The sequence below is a fragment of the Zalophus californianus genome, chromosome 6 (genome assembly GCF_009762305.2).
Source record: "Zalophus californianus isolate mZalCal1 chromosome 6, mZalCal1.pri.v2, whole genome shotgun sequence".
Taxonomy (NCBI): Eukaryota; Metazoa; Chordata; class Mammalia; order Carnivora; family Otariidae; genus Zalophus; species Zalophus californianus.
This window is the reverse complement of record NC_045600.1, coordinates 82,247,850-82,265,854: the sequence shown is the minus strand read 5'-3', so window position 1 is coordinate 82,265,854 and position 18,005 is coordinate 82,247,850. Positions and strand designations below refer to the sequence as shown.

Sequence of the window (18,005 nt, the reverse complement as noted above, 5' to 3'; positions counted from 1 at the left end):
CAGAGAGAAGTTGAGTTTGAGAGAACCCTACTCTAAGGCTGGGGAGGACGGTCTGCCATGGCAGCCAGGGCGCACGCACTCCACTCAAGGGGCACTTTGTGCCTCATTACCTGTGACCAGTCATACATGATTTGTGCCGTAATTCCCGCAGACCACAGTTTCTGGGTTAGGTTGATGGCCCTGGACGTGGACATCTGGCCAACGCTTACGATCAGGAGGTCGCAAGAGCTTATTGTAACCTGGATCAGAAAGAGAGCGGTTACATTTAGAGTAGGCAGACTGTGGGCCTGTAGGAGGGAGGCAGCACTCATGTGAAGAAAGGCATCTCAAAATCTTGTAAGCGATAAAAGTCTGGGCTTCACAATGACATAATAATAAATTAAAAAAAAAAAGTCAAGGGGCATCTGCCTTCGGCTCAGGTTATGATCCCAGGGTCCTGGGATCGAGCCCCGCATCGGGCTCCCTGCTCAGCGGGAAACCTGCTTCTCCCTCTCCCACTCCCCCTGCCGGTGTTCCCTCTCTCGCTGTGTCTCCCTCTGTCAAATAAATAAAATCTTTAAAAAAAAAAAAGTCAAAAACCTTTTATATTAGTCTTTTTAGAAAATTATTTCAGCTATCCTAAGCCGGCAAGAAGATATTCTTTTCCTCTGGGAAAACTAATCTTGTCTGAAACAAAAAGGAAAAAGAACCATTTATAGCTCTTAGAGTGCAGCAGGATTTCTGAACAAGGGGCTTTGACGGGCGTCTGCCAACATCTCTGCCTCACATTTACAGAGTCCATCAGACACGAGGGGAGTGAGCCCAGGCAAAGACGGATGAGCTGTCCGAGGTGCCCCTGAGAGAGGCTAAGGGCTTATACGCGAGGACGGATGCCAAGTCCTAGGCTTGTCTATCATGGCAAAGATGACCTCCCAAAGCCTCGGTCTATTGCCACATCCAGGGCTCCATATAAAGGACTATGAAATGAAAGACCGCTCAGAGCCCACTGGAAAGCTGGAAGGCAAAACTGGAACTTACAGGCTCTTCCATGTTGAGGATCGCCGCAGATATCTTGTCTATAGCTATGCTGACCCCAACAGCAGTGGGGACTGGTCCCAGAGCCTGGGGTCCTCTAAACTGGGGAATCTGGGAAGAAAGGCACAGCTTTGGTTACGAAAGAGAGCAGAAACTGTAGTCATAAGCAAAGCAATGACTGGAGGGCACACACTTGTCAGCAACTTCTCATCAAAGGGTTCAACCAAACAGGAAGTACGTGTGTGGTGGGGGTGCGCAGAGAGAGAAGGGGGCCGGGGGAGGGCAAGGTGGGAGCATGCACCCGTGCCAACGGGGCAAAGGTAACAAGTGCTGCGCCTGGAGACGCACCGTGGAACACGGCGGCCGCCTAGCCACACGTGGGCTTCAGCATCTGCAACGTGACTACTCCAAACGTATGTGAAGTACACAGACACTGCAAAGACGCAGAATGGGGGAAAAAAAGAGGATATAAAATAGCTCATTAATCATATTGAGATGTCTGATTACATACCGAAATAGTATTTGGGGTATATTGGGTTAAATATACACTGATTTGCAAAAGCTTAGAAAAAAATGTAAAATAGCTCACAAATTTTGAAAATTTCGGGGCGCCCGGGTGGCTCAAGCAGTTAAGCATCTACCTTTGGCTCAGGTCATGATCCCGGGGTCCTGGGATCGCGTCCTGCATCGGGCTCCCTGCTCGGCGGGAAGCCTGCTTCTCCCTCTGCCTGCCACTTCCTGGGCTCATGCTCTCTCTCTCTTTCACAAATAAAAAAATAAAATCTTAAAAAAATTTTTTTCTTGAAAATTTGGACTGTATGTTGAAACAACATTGTGGATATTTGGGTCAAATAAGATATTATTAAAATAAATTCCACCCATTTCTTTTTATTTGCTTTATGTCCCTAGATAATTTAAAATTACATAGGTAGGTTCTTGATTCTGGACCAAGACAGGAACACTTCTCTCTATTCCTCCTGCTAAGTAGAGCTAAAAATCCTGGACATTACTTATAAAACAAATATAAGAAGACTATGAAGTGAAGAAAAGGCAGCACACGGGCACGGGAACTGTGGGATCTGAGGGTAACACATGCTGACAACCCAGATATACCAAGGAGAACCAACAGAAGGTCCCCAGGAAGCCCACTCTCTCTAGCCAGAATATCAAGAAAGGGGCAACCCGGCAGGGCCGAAAATGTTTATATAACCCCTGCCCTGCTCCAGCCAAACACCATAGGAAAAGGCCCGCCCCCACCAGCAAAGGCTGAGTGGGGGCCCACACCTTTACCCAGATGTAAGGAGCCCCCCGTCTCTCACCAAGCCCCAGCTGGGTAGCATCAGAGAAGACTAAATGGGAGCCAGGACTTTTTTATCTGCCTGGGGTAGTGCTCCCTACCCTCCAAATAGTGTCAGGAACTGAAAGATTACAGACCCTCATGTCTACCCAAGCAGTAACGAGGCCAGGTGCCCAAGGCGGCTGAGTAGGAGGCTGGAACTTTCCCTGCTCTCCAGCAGTCTCCTGCCACTTCACCCACCCCTCACCATAGTACCAGTAGAGGCATGTGGGAACAGGAACAGGGCACCCATCCCAGCCTAGGGACGTTGAAGCAAGCCGAGTAATGAACCTGAATCTTTACCCTCGATCAACAGTAGTAAAGTAGCAAAGTGGCACCTCCTGCCCCTACTTGTGCTCTTGGGGAGGCCTGCTAAACCTAAAGATCTAGCTAAGCTCCAGAGTCTCATAATACTTAAAATATCCAGGGTACAAGTGAAAATCACACATCATGGCAAGAACCAAGAAGATCTCAAAATGTGTAAAAGACAATCAACAGACACCAAAAACAGGATGACACAGATGTTGGAAATATCTGACAAGGATTTTAAAGCAACCACCACGAAAATGCTTCGACAAGCATGACGAACAGGCTTGAGATGAAAAAAGAATAGAAAGTCTCAGCAGAGAAGGAGGAGATAAAAAATCCTCTGGATGGGCTCAACAGCAGAATGGGGAAAACGGTGGAAATAATCAATGAAAATGAAGATGAAACAATAGAAACTATTCAATCTGAAGAAGAGAGAAAACAGACTGTAAAGCCGAAGGCCCCAGAACCTCAGGGATATAGCAAAAACTTGAACATTTGTCATCAGAATCCTAGAAGGAGAGCAAAAAGAGGGTAACACGTAAAAGATATTAGAAAAATATGCCCGAAACATGTCTTTACTGGTACTGTGGGGAGGGTGGCCTCGTTACTGCTTGAGTGCAGGTGAGGGTCTGTAATCCTTTCGTTCACCCATGACACTGTTTGGGGGTGGGGGGCACTACCCCAGGCACATATAAAAATCTTAGCTCCCATTTAGTCTTCTCTGATGCCACCCTGCTGGGGGGCTTGGTGGGGGGCCCACACTGGAAAAGGACATAAAGCTCTAGATTCAAGAAGCTGAGATAATCCCAAAGAGTATAAATCCAAAGAAAGTCATGCCAAGACACGTCATGATCAAATTTCAAACTAAAGACAAAGAAAAAAAAATCTTAAAAGCATTGAGTGAAAATCAACTTTCCTATAGGGCAAAACTCAAACAACAGCCCATTTCTCATCAGAAACCAGAAATTTGGGTCAAGTACAACAGACTTTCTTCTCCTCTTGAGTTTCTCAGCATTTGATAGCTGAAGCAAAAGCCTAACACTGTCTGATGTGAACCTCAATGTATGGAGAGGAAATATTTAAGACAATTATATTATAAATGGCAGGAAGGGTATAGGGACCTCCAGGGAGGTAAACATTCCATATTTCACTTGAACTAGTAAACGTCAGCACCCACGGATCTTCATGGTGACAGAGGAGCTCTGTATCTCGGTTGTGGTGGTGGTGACGAGACCCCACACATGCAGTAGCAATGGCACAGAGTTATACACATACAGTGTACCAACGTCCGTGTCCTGGTTTTGATTATTTTATTCTAGTTCTGCCAGATTTAACCATTCAAGAAAATGAACAAAAGGCATGCAAGATCTCTCTGTACTATCTTTGCAACTTCCTGTAAACCTGTAATTATTTTAAAATAAAAAGTCACAAACACTACAAATGTGGTTCACAGTACTTTTCTATTCCTAGCTAAAAATCATGCAGGTGTTCAATTATACCACTGGTTCAATTTTTCTGAAGGTGTGGAATATTTCAAAACACCACCTGAGAAAGAAAGGAAATTAAGCCAGACTCTATCAACCAACAAATCCGGGGTGAGCCCTCACCAGCAGGTCATATCTGCCGCCGGCGGCAAGGATTTCCGATACAGCCCTCTGCCTCCGCCTGATGACCGCCACAAATTGGAAGATGACTCCGTTGTGCTGTTGCACCTTGTAAACCAAGCCCAAATTGATTGAGACCTGTGAAGTACAAGCCCATGCGGACACGTCAAGGGTGTGGTTTTCCATGGGTAGCGTCAGAGCAATCAGGAATATGTCTAAGTACAGCCTGCGAGGTGAGGACTCTGCTCTCTTCAGGAATCAGCGCTTGGCTGAGGCTAACTGACATCGTCAGACTTGCCGTATGATAGGAATTGTGATGCTTGCAAGGACATTCTGATTGAAGCCAAAATTATTACTAGAAATCATAAGTTCCCAAATGGGGAAAGCAGAGTTCTGGCGGGGGGGGGGGGGGAGGGGGGGCGGAGAGAACACGTCCTAGCATTAACTCAAAAACCCCATTTTGCCCTGTGCTGGCACCACAGGAATCCAGCGGTGGCCCAACCTGTAACTTGATGCCGAGTTTCTTCAACAGCCCGACAATCTCCTCCAGGTCTTTTAAGCCGTACTTCACCAGTTGGGCAATGCCTGTTTTCTGTTTTATTAATGAATTTATTGCTGGTGTTACATCTTGCAAATCTCCCTTCTGCTCGATGAATTTGTAGAGTCGACACAGCTGGGAAGCAAAGGGGCACATTTAGCTTCCGACCCATGGCAGGGAAGACGCATTCCACATGGTGTTCGGACACAAGGGGGACAGAGCGGAGCTTGTGCTCCCGCCAGGAGCAGGGATTTTGTGGTCAGAGGCCATTTCAACCTTTACTGGGAACCTGACTACGAATTACCCTTTTCCAGCAGCTCAAAAGCACCTCACAGGAGTGCTCTGGGCACCTACTCCCAGTGAACGCTTGCCCCCAGCAGAGCAGTCCCTTGTACTAGCTGAGCCACCATGACAAGACTTCCAAGCCAGGATTGTTCTTTTTTACCTTCCTCATTCTCATCAACTCCCGTTCCTGCAGGCACAGAAATGGGGAGGGCGGTGGGGGGGGGCACACAGGAAGGCAAAGTCTGACTGGTTCTAATTCTACTCTGAAGTAGCCAGAAATTCCCTCTGCTCCCTTTGCTTGAATCATTCCTGTTTGGAGCCTTGGGGTGCCACTTGGGTGTCACCTCCCACAGACAGCCCCCTGATCCTTCCCTCCCTCTGGCTCACCCCTCCATCCCAGCTCCCAGCCGCTGTACCCATCGTCTTCCACACGAGGGCAATGGCTAGAGATGATCTGTGGGCCAGGCCCAGTCCCTGGCCCACAGCAGGGGAAGCAGGAACTACAGTCTAAACCAGAAAGAAATTTCCACTTGAGCTCCTGCGAGTTAAACAGAATTATAGCTATTTTAAGACTACATAAGCATGACCTGGTTCAACGATAAATTGGCACATGGAAACAGAGATGAATGAAAACTCAGATTAATTCAGTTTAATATAAGAATCATACACCACATGTATTTTTTTAAATCCAAAAAGTAATATAATCTCAATTTCCTTACTATACTAAATGTTTTTCTTCTTAAAATAAAAAACTATTTCTTCTCAAATTTTAACATTAAATTACCCCATTAATAAACTACCAGAAGCACTAGAGTCGCTATCTCCAGATAAGCATCTTCACCCCATCATCCACAAACTCCATGTGACTTGGGACAAGTCATAGCATCTCTGGGCCGGAGTTGGCTCATCTGTAAAATCACAACACTGGGCCAGACACTGGCTTGCACTATTTCTACTTCCTTTTCTAGTATCTTCAGAGTTCCATTTTTAAATAATGACAGCACCAAATGTCTTTATTAGGTGCTAATTTTTCCATTTTTAAGCTAATCAAACGTACAAGTTTGAACTGATGCTCATCATCAGATAACCAGAGATTTAACAAAAAGAAGCTGACATTTTAGCAACTGAGGCAGCTATCGTGTGCAAGTGTGAAATATGTTTGAAATGTGACATTAGTTCAAAGAAACTTTTGGGCTTGAGCCTTCAAGTAAGGAATCACCAGACTGGGCAGTTTCTTGAGCAGATTCTTCATGCTATTTATGGAACTATTTCTGCTCATAGGTATGTGCTGTGTACTTGTCTAGAGAACTATGTAAATACTGTGCTTCATATTAAAATATTTTATCACTGGTCACTTTGTGTACCATTAATATCTCCTTCTCTATGTAACATCTAAAATTTAACCTGGCTTAATTTCTCGAACTCCTAGGCTGTGTAATCTGGTTGACTCTCCCTGACTGCATGCTGACTGCTATGAGCTGCAGTCTGTGTGTGCAAGTTTGGTTAGAGAGCCGAGGGTAGACAGATGCTGCACGGAGCCCCCCATGGCTTTTTAAAAGGCCAATATGAATTAAGTTGAGGGCAGCCTATGGAGTCTTCAGCTGACTCCTTTATGCCTAGCACTATGTCCGCCATACTGTAGGTGTGTAGGTCAAAAGAATGAGCATTTCTGCCTGGCCTGTGTATAGTCATATTTTAATCTATCCTATACATGAATTTGCTGATCATCATAGGATCATGTCATTGAGTGCCCCACCAGGGCTGAGGGCTTCTGGGGAAGTTTTAAAGAAGTATCTCTTCTTAGGCACCTGGGTGGCTCAGTTGGTTAAGCGACTGCCTTCGGCTCAGGTCATGATCCTGGAGACCCGGGATCGAGTCCCACATCGGGCTCCCTGCTCAGCAGGGAGTCTGCTTCTCCCTCTGACCCAACCCCCTCTCATGCGCTCTCTTTCTCTCTCTCAAATAAATAAAATCTTTAAAAAAAATTTATAAAAAAAAAAAGAAGTATCTCTTCTTATCTAAATATTCAGGAAAATGTCAGAAATCCCCGTTGTCTTCAGCTATCCAGTGACTCCATGAAGTATGGGTTACTGTGCCAAAGATTAGAGACCAATCTGATGCCTGCTGAGAGAACAGGACAAACCTGCTTACCCCATGAGATAGTCCTCATTGCCACTGGGATCAAATGTTAGATCTTAGGGGTAAGAAATGTACCAGAAAAGCAGGAGCTTTAATTCAACTCTGATGTGTTGGAAGATCGGGGGGTAGGGTAGTGGGGGAAACCCAGATGGATGTGCAGAGCTCTGTGCCTCATTCCAGTCCCCTAGGATCTATTCCAGAAGAGGACAACCAATACTAGACCCGCTCGCTCAGCAGGAGGCTCTGCCGAGCACGGCCCCACACAGGGCGGGAGAGCAAAGCAGCTGGTGATCCAGAAAGAACAGGATGATGACCCCACGGTGAACAGCAGCGTGGAGAGGCAGACTTTGAGCCCAGCGCTGGGCTCTCTTCCCCTAGTCCCCGAGGTTACCATGGAACCTATGAACACTTAAGGGAAACCTGTCTGTGAGGCGCCAGCAGACAGCCCAGCCCTGCCTCACTGCCTTGAGAATCGGGGTACCGTAAGTTACGGAGAAAGCTCTAAGAGCTCCATCACTGGGTACTTACACTGTTAGACGACAAAGACAGATTACAAAACTTGGCTTCCACTTCTCTCCTCGTCAGCTTTTCTGTCTAACGTGGAAGAGAAAGGGAACAATGAGAGTCACCAGATTTGGCCCTGAACATAAAGATATGCTCTCCAGGCACATTCTGACAAGTATATACCCTCCATTTTGGACAAACTGCTCCTAATCATGAAGGATGGATTAATTCTTTTTCCATTCACATAAAATTAACATTTGTCTTTTTTTTTTTTTTTAAGATTTTTAAGTAATTTCTACACCCAATGTGGGGCTCAAACCCACAACCCCGAGATCAAGAGTTGCATGCTCTAGTGAGCCAGCCAGGCACCCCTAATATGTGTCTTAAAATATGAAAACTCCTGACATAAAAGAATTAACCTTGCTGAATGATGAGGCAACCCAGAGCTGGGCAGACCGAACCAGGGGGTTTCTGTCTGGATGGCGAGGGAGTAATGGATCCATGTCCCTCTAGCAAAAGCTGTGCGCTGACAGGCAGTTAGCATGTGGCTGTGGGATATGAACAAGGATGGCGTGCAGCCCCCTTGCACAATCCCTGGGGTCGTCGCCAGCGTCCAACGGACACACTGTGTCCGCTACTGCCAACGGCAGCTGCACTGCAGGGGGCGGGGACAGACAGTAAAACTAGGACCCCTGATGTGCACCTGCCGGATGAGAGAGAAGCGACTTAGGCTTTTGGTGTCTAGAAAACAGCCTGAGGCGCCCGGGGGGCTCAGTCGGTTAAGCGTCTGCCTTTGGCTCAGGTCATGATCCCAGGGTCCTGGGATCGAGCCCCGCATCGGGCTCCCTGCTCCGCGGGAAGCCTGCTTCTCCCCTTCCCACTCCCTCCTGCTTGTGTTCCTTCTCTCACTGTGTGTCTCTCTTTCTCTCTCTGCCAAATAATTAATTAATTAATTAATTAATTAAAATAAAATAAAATAAAACACAATTTTCAGCGACTCCCCTCCAGGCCCTGCCTACGTACCACAGAGCACCTGCACACATACTGGAGAGCAATGAGTACTACGATCTGGCTCAGCTGGGAAGAGTAACTGGAGGGGCTATTGCCCCGGCCCCACAGGAAGCAGGTGCTAAGGCTCCAGCCGAGGGCTAAACCACTCTCTCCCAATTCAACCAAAAATCCCAATGACCACATCTATAAATGACTTTACTGATAAGTACAGGTGGGTTGGAAGAATTAAGCAGAGAGCATAAGTCCTTTATTCTCAATACAATCACTCCCTCCAACTGTTTTGTTTTGTTTTTTTTTAACTTTAGAGAAATGAGGGAAGGAGCTAAAACTCCCCATTCAGTTCTATGGTCCCATCACTAAGAAAACAGTTATGGGGAAAAAAAAGTTATGAACTATTATCATCCTTCAATATCAAGTCGAAGGAATTAAATGCTTACCACAGCATCATACAGAATAACATAGACTTGACTGAGTTTCTCTTCGGGGATCCCACAGTGTAGGAGGATTGCTTTCAATAACATGGTATGGTTCAAGGAGATACTGTAATTTCTTTCCTAGGATACGAAAAGAAAAATTATTAGTTTCACCATAAAAGCAGGTATCTGACCAAAGCCAGCAGCTTGTCACCAACTTACCATCCAGGCGGCAGACTGTGGAAGGACTGAATTTTGGCATATTGCCTCCTAGTTTATTTTCTCATAAGCATGCCTTTTACATTGTCATAATCAAAGAGTATAATATAATCAAACCCTTCATCATACGTATCTAAACCACTTCGGTCCCCAGCTCTGGTGAAAAGCCTGAATGAGTCCACACAGTCTTCAGCAAGGGAGGGGACAGGGGTGAGTAGTCAGTCACTGCCGTTCAAGGACAGGCTGGGGAGCAACCGTGGTAACGGGTAAGCGCTCCCAGAGTAGCGAGCGGCGAGCTGAGCTGGGGCCAGCGGGCTCTACAGAAAAAGGGGCCGCCTCGCCTCGGCTCTGCCCTCGAGGAGCAGGTGGCCTTTCCCCTCGAGGGCAGGGAGGGTGGGAAGGAAAGGTGGCCGGCCAACCGATGAGGGCGCAGGCAGGCTCCCGGGGCAGAAGGGGCGCCCACCACGGCTGGGAAGGCGGTCCTTCTAGATGAGGAATGCCACGACAGGCACAGCAGTTGGGGAGCGGGGGGCGGCCCCGTGTGTGGGACCCAGAGGCAAGGCCTGAGGAGAGCCAGCAGTTGTACTAGAAGCAGTCTCCACCGGTGAGGCGGGACGCCGGCTTGACGCCAAGTGAAGCTGGGGAGCTGAGAGCCAGGGCGGAGAGCAGGAGGGGACCAGAGAGGGTGCGGAGCAGGGTGACCGTGCTAAAAGCATCCTAGGAATCTGAGCTCATTTCTCGCGCTGTGGAAGAATGGGCAGAGCAACAACACCCTTCCCCCAAAATAGGTGAAGACAAAACCCACTCCTGTCAAGGCAGGGGTGAGAGCCTGAGAGAAACCCACAAGTAACCTCATCAAACTCTTCTCCGTTATCCTAGTAAAATGTGGCCCACTGCCGGCACCAAGTGAGGGGCAGTTCTGTTGTAGGCATGCCCCCCCCGCCACAGCCCACCCCTGGGTCAAGGACTCGAGCGGGGTGACCTCGGGACATCAGACCCAGGAAAGTAACCTGAAGTGCCGGGAACTCCTGGATGATCTCACAGATCGTGTAGATGACTTCGGCAGTGGGCAGAGAGCTATTGGTGGTAGACGTGACAATATCGAATGCACATTCCAGAAGCTCTTTGGGATGAAATCGGTCTAACTTGCGAGGTCTGAACACACGCTCTATGCAGTATCTGGAGAGAGAAACCCAGAAACCCAGGTCACTGCTTACTGGAATCATATACATGCAAGAGATCATTGAACAAGAGAAAAGAAACAGGAGAAAATTAATCAGTGGTATAAGCAAGAGACCTTAAAGACAGATTTAGGTGCCAATTCCTAGGGGGGCCACTATTAAACTACGGGGCTTCGTTTTTTTTTTTCATGTCTGAAATAGAGATAAAATTGCACACAAGAAATAATTTTACCTTTAGTACTTGCTCTCTACACAGGGATACACCTAAGGACCATGACTATTAATTAATTGTTCACATGCAGCTGAGAATAAAAGCACACAAAGAGCTCTGACTTCGTGTGAGGAAAGGCTTTCAAGTAGGGTGCCTCACTGGCAGCAATACTGCTCCAATTTATGAAGATCTCGCTGCTCGCCCTCTGCAGGATCTGAATGTACAGAAAACCCTTCTCCACTGCTAAGTGCCCGGAGGCTCCGAGCATTCGGCACACCTGCTGGGTTTACTCCATTTCTCTACAAACAGCTTTTGTTCAGTTACCTGTGGAGGCAGGTTTCACACAGAGACCGCTGGCCATTTGTCCCTCCAATTAAGTTTTTAAAAGGGGCCATGTGGAATCAAGGACAGCCATATGTTTTTGTCAAGCAACCATTTGTGAAAATAATTAGTTCTGTTGCTTGGGAACGTTAGAAGGCAGAGAATAGACGGCAGGAGCTTCAGGGTACCTACCCTGCAACAGCTACATGATCCACTAAACGGAAGGCTGAGTCTTTGTCACCCCGCAAAGGGGTACTGTGGCTGAGCACTGGGACCATATTCCAAACTCACTACTTTAAACCCAAAATTCAAACCCCAAATTCGTTGCTGTTTAAGGATCACAGATGATACAACATCCTTCTTTGGTTTCTCTCCCACATCCACCAAATAAAGCCCCCGGAGTTTCGTACCGTTTCAAATTCAATATATTATTTCTTGCCACGTATCTTGCAAAAGGAATCTGAAACACAAAGTTTCAAGGGTCAGCGTCAAAATGTGCCAACAACCCCTCCTTTTGGTTTTTTTATTAATAGCTTTGTTACGATATAACTCACATACCAGAGAGTCCTACCCTTTTACAGTATACAACTCAGTGGTTTTAGTATATTCACAGAGTAGTGAACGGCTCGCCATTCACGTTCCTGAAATGTTCCTGAGGTGGTCAGTCGGCAGCAGACCCCACTGCTGAGCATGCCACCAACCTTAGTCACTGCATTTCTTAGGATTTCAAATTTGAGAAAAATTCACTTTTAATTAAATATGCTCTGTCCAATTTTATTATGCCAAGTTAAAATCAGTGCAAGTTATCTGGTTACCTGTGACTTTTTCCCCTTTATCTATTTTTCCATTCCCCACCCCCCCACCTCCCCTCTGGCAATCACCAGTTTGTTCTCTGTAGTTAAGGGTCTGGGTTTTTTTTGTTTTCTAGATTCCAGACAGAAGTGAAATCATACAGTGTTTGTCTTTCTCAGACTTATTGTACTTAGCATAATACCCTCTAGTTTCATCCATGTTGTTGCACATGGCAAGAGTTCATTCTTTTTATGACTGAATAATATTCCATGGTATATACCACATATTCTTCATTCATTCATCTATCGAAGGACGCTTGGGGTGTTCCCATAGCTTGGCTACTGTAAATAATGTGAATTATGTAAATAACAAATGTTTTTTCAAGTGTCATTTATGATAATGCAATCAAAATGGGTCTTCTCTATTATGGTGATTTCCCTGATTCTCCTGTGGTCTTCCAGGTGAAATTCTTACCCACCCACTAATAATAACCACAACTTATGAAATTACTGTCAGATTGTCCCAAAAGATCTAACATCGTGCCATTTACTATGGATCAAATTCTTAAAGGGTACTCACTTTTTCTTTGGGGGGAATGACTATTAGATCACAGAAAGCAAGCTGATGTTTAAAAATCTGGACTTTAGGGGTGCCTGGGTGGCTGAGTAGGCTGAGCGTCCGACTCTTGATTTCAGCTCAGGTCATGATCTTGAGGTCATGAGATCCAGCCCCGCATCGGGTCCCATGCTCAGTAGGGAGTCTACTTGAGATTCTCTCCACCCTCCCTCTCTCTGTTCCACCCTTCCATTCGTGCTCTCGCTCCCAAATAAATCAATCTTAAGAAAAAAATCTGCACTTCAGTCTCCTGATGTCTAAAGAATAAACAGCCAGTTTTAAGTATAGCAATTTAAATATTTTTATCCATCCAGTGGGTGAAGTCGAGATACCTTTTCTCTGCGTTGCTTTATTATGCATGAGGCTGAACATTGTTCCAGAGGTTTATCAGCCCCGTGCATTCTCTGAGAACTGCCTGGTTATATCCTTTGCTCATCTTTCCACTTGTCAGCGCTTTCTGTACACGAGGGGAATGAAACTGCCTTGTCTCATGCATGTACAAGACTGCAGATGGGGTCGTCAGTAGGCCACACTATGTGAGTGGGTAACCCGTCAGAGGAACCCTGGGGATCAGAAGCAAGCAAGCACGAACAGAATTCAGCACACCTCATTCGCAGAGGCACTTGCTGTTAGGAGAATTTAACTGTTCTCTGCATTAACACGTTAGGAATTTAGTGAAAATCTAGCTAGGAGGTGAAGAAAACAACTGTGTTCATCTGTGGCCAGGGCAAGCCGCGGAGGTCACTCGGCAGAACTCAACCCTGGGCGCAGACGTGGCATTGGCAATGCAGGGGCCCAGGTTCTAGGGTTGTAAGCACTTGTGCTATGAGCAAGCTGGACGTACACAAGGTTAGATGTTCACTGAATTCCAGTGATGCTCTCGCCCCGATTAACTCCCTCAACAATGTGTTTCCTAAAGCTGATGTTTAGAATATAAGCCGAGGAGGAAAAGTGATGGCTAAGGGTAATCCACCCGTGGCCAGACATGGCATCTGGCCTGCCCCAGGGCATTCCCAGCCTCACCCGCAGGTCAAAAGGAAGCATCACCAGCATCCCGCTGTGGTCCATGAATAAGGCGGCTTCATTGTGCTCATATATTTGCCTATTTTGGGGAAGCAGGAGTGGGGTACACAACTGGACAGCTCCTACACCAAGTTAGAAAAAAATAACTGATCATCAAGGCAACTGAAAATGAAACACAGACCTGACTGTGAAGTCATCTGCTACCGGCCGCTGAAATCACCAGCAAGCAGTCTTCAGCTCTCTGACTCCACTAATGGACAGCTCATCTGAGGTCAAGTTTGTTAACCAGTCTTATTTCTGACTCCACAACCCAACTGTATTTTAGTAACAAGTCTCTAATATTCAAATCTTCTCCTCAACAAGCTGAGTGTTAAAAACAAGCTTAAATTTCACATGAAGTCAAGTGCCTGGTACTGAATTTAAAGGTAAATACAGGGACGCCTGGGTGGCTCAGTCGGTTAAACATCTGCCTTCAGCTCAGGTCATGATCCCAGGGTGCTGGGATCAAGCCCCACATCGGGCTCTTTGCTCAGTGGTGAGTCTGCTTCTCCCTCTCCCTCTGCCTCTCCCCCCAACTCCTCATACTCTCTCTCTACCTGACAAATAAATAAAATCTTAAGTAAATAAATAAAGATAAAATATGGTTGCAGCCAAAATCTATTAACAGTGCTTTCTAAAGATGAAACAAAACACTCTTTGAAAAGGCCTATGATTTTTTTAAAAAGGACATACCGTGTCTTTTAAAAACGCGGATGACAGTGTCACACACATGTTGCTGTATCTTGGATGTACGGATTGAGAAGCCCTAAAATATGACCAATTAACATGTCATCAAAGCCAAATCAAAAGGACCCCCTAAAATATTCATCTGTAGCTTGTAATAAGCATCACATTATTTATTCCCAAGACCATAAAAGAAACGTCAGCAATTAGTCCCTTTCTGAACATGCACAGGGAGGGAAGAAAAGCAGTACATCCCGCTTTAGGAAGGCCACCTAAAGCTCCAACTCCAAACTCTTCACCATGTTGATACACAGGCCTTTCAGAGAGAGCCAGTCAAATACACACGTTCTCCCTGAGGATTCTCAGGGATACCATGGAGCAATCAAACATTTAATGGCATCAGGCCTCTGCTCACATACTAAAGTGATCCACTTTATATATATATAATATATAATTTATATATATATTTATTTTGTAGAGAGCTTTCCTTTCCATTTGTTTCTTATCACACAAGTAATACCATTTCACTTGAGAAAATTTAGAAACAACAGACAAGCAAAAAGACAAAAATAAAAAAGTCACCTATAATCCTCTAAGCATCTTTCTACTATTGCTAGACAGCCAAAGCTGGTTTGGCCCTCGAGAGCTATACCAACCTTCCACAAATCTTACCACTACTTTCTCTCCTACTCTTGTAAAATTACATCATTATTTTAAGCATACAGAAACATATGAAGAGTATGACAACTATCTGTTGTTCACCCATCTAACTTTTCCAATTTTAACATTTTTCTATATTGTTTCAGACTGTTTTTGTTTGAAAAGAAAAAAAGAAAGAAGGAAGGAAGGAAGGAAGGGGAGGAAAAAGAAAAAAGAAGAAAAAGAACAAGTTGCTAGCTATGCCTCAGAAACCACCTGGGAGCTTTTGAACAGAGACTCTTGGGGTGCCTCACGCCCGGACATTCCAAGTCACCAGATCGGACGGAAGGACTGAGTGTTGGAATGGTCTGAAGGGCCTCCCAGGTGCACCTCCAGGGGCAGCCAGCGTTGGGAGCTACTGACCAGATGGTCTGGATCTCAGCTGGTTAGATGGTTTCAGCTCTGGGCAGCTGGGCCAGGGCTCAGTTTCCAAAAGCACTGCTGCTTAAACTCTTGGGTAGATGGAAAAGAGGGTGGGTCGGGAACTCCTTAGAGTTACATTATTAAAATCATGGCTCTGAGGGGGCCTGGGTGGCTCAGTCGTTGAGCATCTGCCTTCGGCTCAGGTCATGATCTCTGGGTCCTAGGATCAAGCCCTGCATCGGGCTCCTTGCTCAGTGGGGAGTCCTGCTTCTCCCTCCCCCTCTGCCCCGCCCCACCACTTATTCCCTCTCTCCCCCAAATAAATAAAATCTTTAAAAAATTTTTTAAAAATAAAAAAATCATGGCTCTTCCCAGAATAATGCATATGCACACATTCTGCATATACGGACCTCAGATGAGAACCGCATGTTGGGAGGCATTAAAGGAATCCATGAAAACTAAGGAACTGACTTGACCCTTCTGTGAACCGAGTTGCACTCTCTTTTGGCAGGACAGCTGAAGCCCACCTTTGGCAAGTTGCTGTCGTAGGTGTAATCGATGGCTGGGGAGATGCGCTGGGAAAAGATCTGGGCCATCATGGTGCGGTAGGCCTTCCCGTCCACATTGGCGAGGGTGTGGTGCAGAACTTCGTGCAGCTCCGACTCCTCCATCTGGGGTGGGGGCAGCAGCTCACTCTTGAGCAGTTCTGTGGCTGTGGGCCGCTTGGCGGGATCATGGTTCAACAGCCAGGAGATGACAGATTTCTATAATGAAAGCCAGGCACGCTGGTGACCCGACGGCAACAGATGCTGCTCCGGAATGCTGACAAGCTGGTGGTTGGCTCAGGCCAAAGAAAAGACACCACACTTCTTGCACTAGTTGGTGAATTTTAGTTGGTATTTCTGAAATCTCTGCATCTGTCATTTCCCCCTTCCCTGCACTTCATTATGGCCACACAGTTGTGCAACAGTGTAACAGGAGTGTTTCTTAAAAGGCAGAGACACTGGGGCACCTGGGTGGCTCAGTCAGTTGAGCGTCTGACTCCTGATTTCTGCTCACGTCATGATCTCGGGGTCAGGAGATCAAGCCCCGCGTCAGCGGAGAGTCTGTTTGTCTCTTTCTCTCTGTTCCTCCTCCCCTGCCTCGTGCTCGCTCTCTCTCTCTCTCTCTCTCTCTCTCTCTCAAATAAATAAATATATGACAGGGGGCCCTATTTATATTTTACTGTTATAAACAACCAAAAAAATCCTCAACTCAAGAACTACAAAGAAGCAGAACTTCGGCCATACTCATAAACACACAAAATACTGTCTCAAAAAAGGTGCAGGAACGTAAAACAATTATCTCTAGATGCCTAATTTTAGTAGAAATTATAATGCAGAGCAGCTGCTGACATCCTCCTTACATCTTGTTTTCATTTTTTCTTCTCCACTTATGCTATCTGTATTAATACCACTCCCTGGAATTCTCTTGATTTATGTTACTCATTTACCATGCCTTCACAGCCACTACCTCATTAAGCAGGGAACTATTGGAAAACGACCCAAACCTTGAAAGGTTTCTTCATGTGTCCTTAACTCTCTCATGTACAGTAAGGACTTAGAAAGAGAGAAATACTTGGGATCAGAAACATCTCAACTTTTAGGTCAAACTTATTAAGTGTTTTCTAATTATGTATTTTTAATACACTCTCCTCCCAGCGGCCCTCCCAATGCCTACCTCTGTCTTAGGCTGAAATTAACACACATTTAAGAAAGGAACTGACAGGATACAGCTTTTATGAAAAGCTGTATTAAATTAAACTGGTAAAAATAATACCCTATTCAGCAATACAGACCCCATTACACTGCTCCCTTTCTGTTGTGGAGCAACAATTGTGTTATTCAGTATAGAAGCACTTTCTAGGCTGCCTCCTTTCGGATAAAAAGCAATGACCGTGATGTGTTGGGGGAGCAGGGGTTGCGGTCCGGGGACCAAGTCGTTCCAGCCCAAACACACTGAGTGCGTACCTGTGAGAGGCGAGCAATCATTATCGAGAGAAATGGTTTGTACAGTTGCTCCCATGTCTGTAGTTTAAGAAAACAGACCCCACAGCTGCCAACATGTGGGACTACTGAGTAAGACTGACCTTGTTACAGGGAGAGGCTATGAAATGAACATTTAATTCATGACATCTGGAAACAACTCCGTTCAAATCAATGATAACAGGGGCGCCTGGGTGGCTCAGTCATTAAGCGTCTGCCTTCGGCTCAGGTCACGATCCTGGGCTCCTGGGATTGAGCCCCGCATCAGGCTCCCTGTTCCGCAGACAGCCTGCTTCTCCTTCTGCCTCTGCCCCTGCCTCTCTGTTTCTCATGAATAAATAAAATAAAATCTTAAAAAAAAAAATCAGTAACAGCTAACTAAAGAAGCAGAAATGTTAACAAGGTGTATTATCCAGTGGTCCTTCACTAGCAGAACAGACGAGGCAGAACGGGTCCCTCTCGCCATAAATAAATGTCATGTTAAATACTTCCGAATTACAGGATGCCAGTGCTGATATAAATAAAAGGTACTTAACCCTTTTATTTGACAGGTGGGGAAAATTAAAGTCTCGATTAGTTAAGTGACTCAACCAACCGGATACATCACAATAAGCAAGAAACTGCAAACTAATGCCATGCTCTAGCTAGGTTTCTGTCCTCAACATTAGTGATTTAAATAAG

At 45.9% G+C, this 18,005-nt stretch overlaps 1 protein-coding gene across 5 annotated transcripts in view; it reads right to left on the bottom strand.

Moving 5' to 3' along the window:
* EIF2AK4 (eukaryotic translation initiation factor 2 alpha kinase 4) overlaps positions 1-18,005 on the bottom strand; it is a 104,945-nt gene that overhangs the window by 16,243 nt on the left and 70,697 nt on the right. For all 5 annotated transcript variants that reach the window (XM_027569726.2, XM_027569728.2, XM_027569725.2 and 2 more), the window contains 11 exons: positions 15,828-16,064; positions 14,248-14,320; positions 13,516-13,637; positions 11,496-11,545; positions 10,383-10,551; positions 9,178-9,294; positions 7,754-7,819; positions 4,766-4,936; positions 4,267-4,401; positions 1,018-1,125; positions 111-239 (listed from right to left, as the gene is read on the bottom strand). In XM_027569726.2, coding sequence (XP_027425527.2) covers positions 111-239; positions 1,018-1,125; positions 4,267-4,401; positions 4,766-4,936; positions 7,754-7,819; positions 9,178-9,294; positions 10,383-10,551; positions 11,496-11,545; positions 13,516-13,637; positions 14,248-14,320; positions 15,828-16,064 — 1,377 coding nt within the window. The remainder of the gene's footprint in view (positions 1-110; positions 240-1,017; positions 1,126-4,266; positions 4,402-4,765; positions 4,937-7,753; positions 7,820-9,177; positions 9,295-10,382; positions 10,552-11,495; positions 11,546-13,515; positions 13,638-14,247; positions 14,321-15,827; positions 16,065-18,005) is intronic.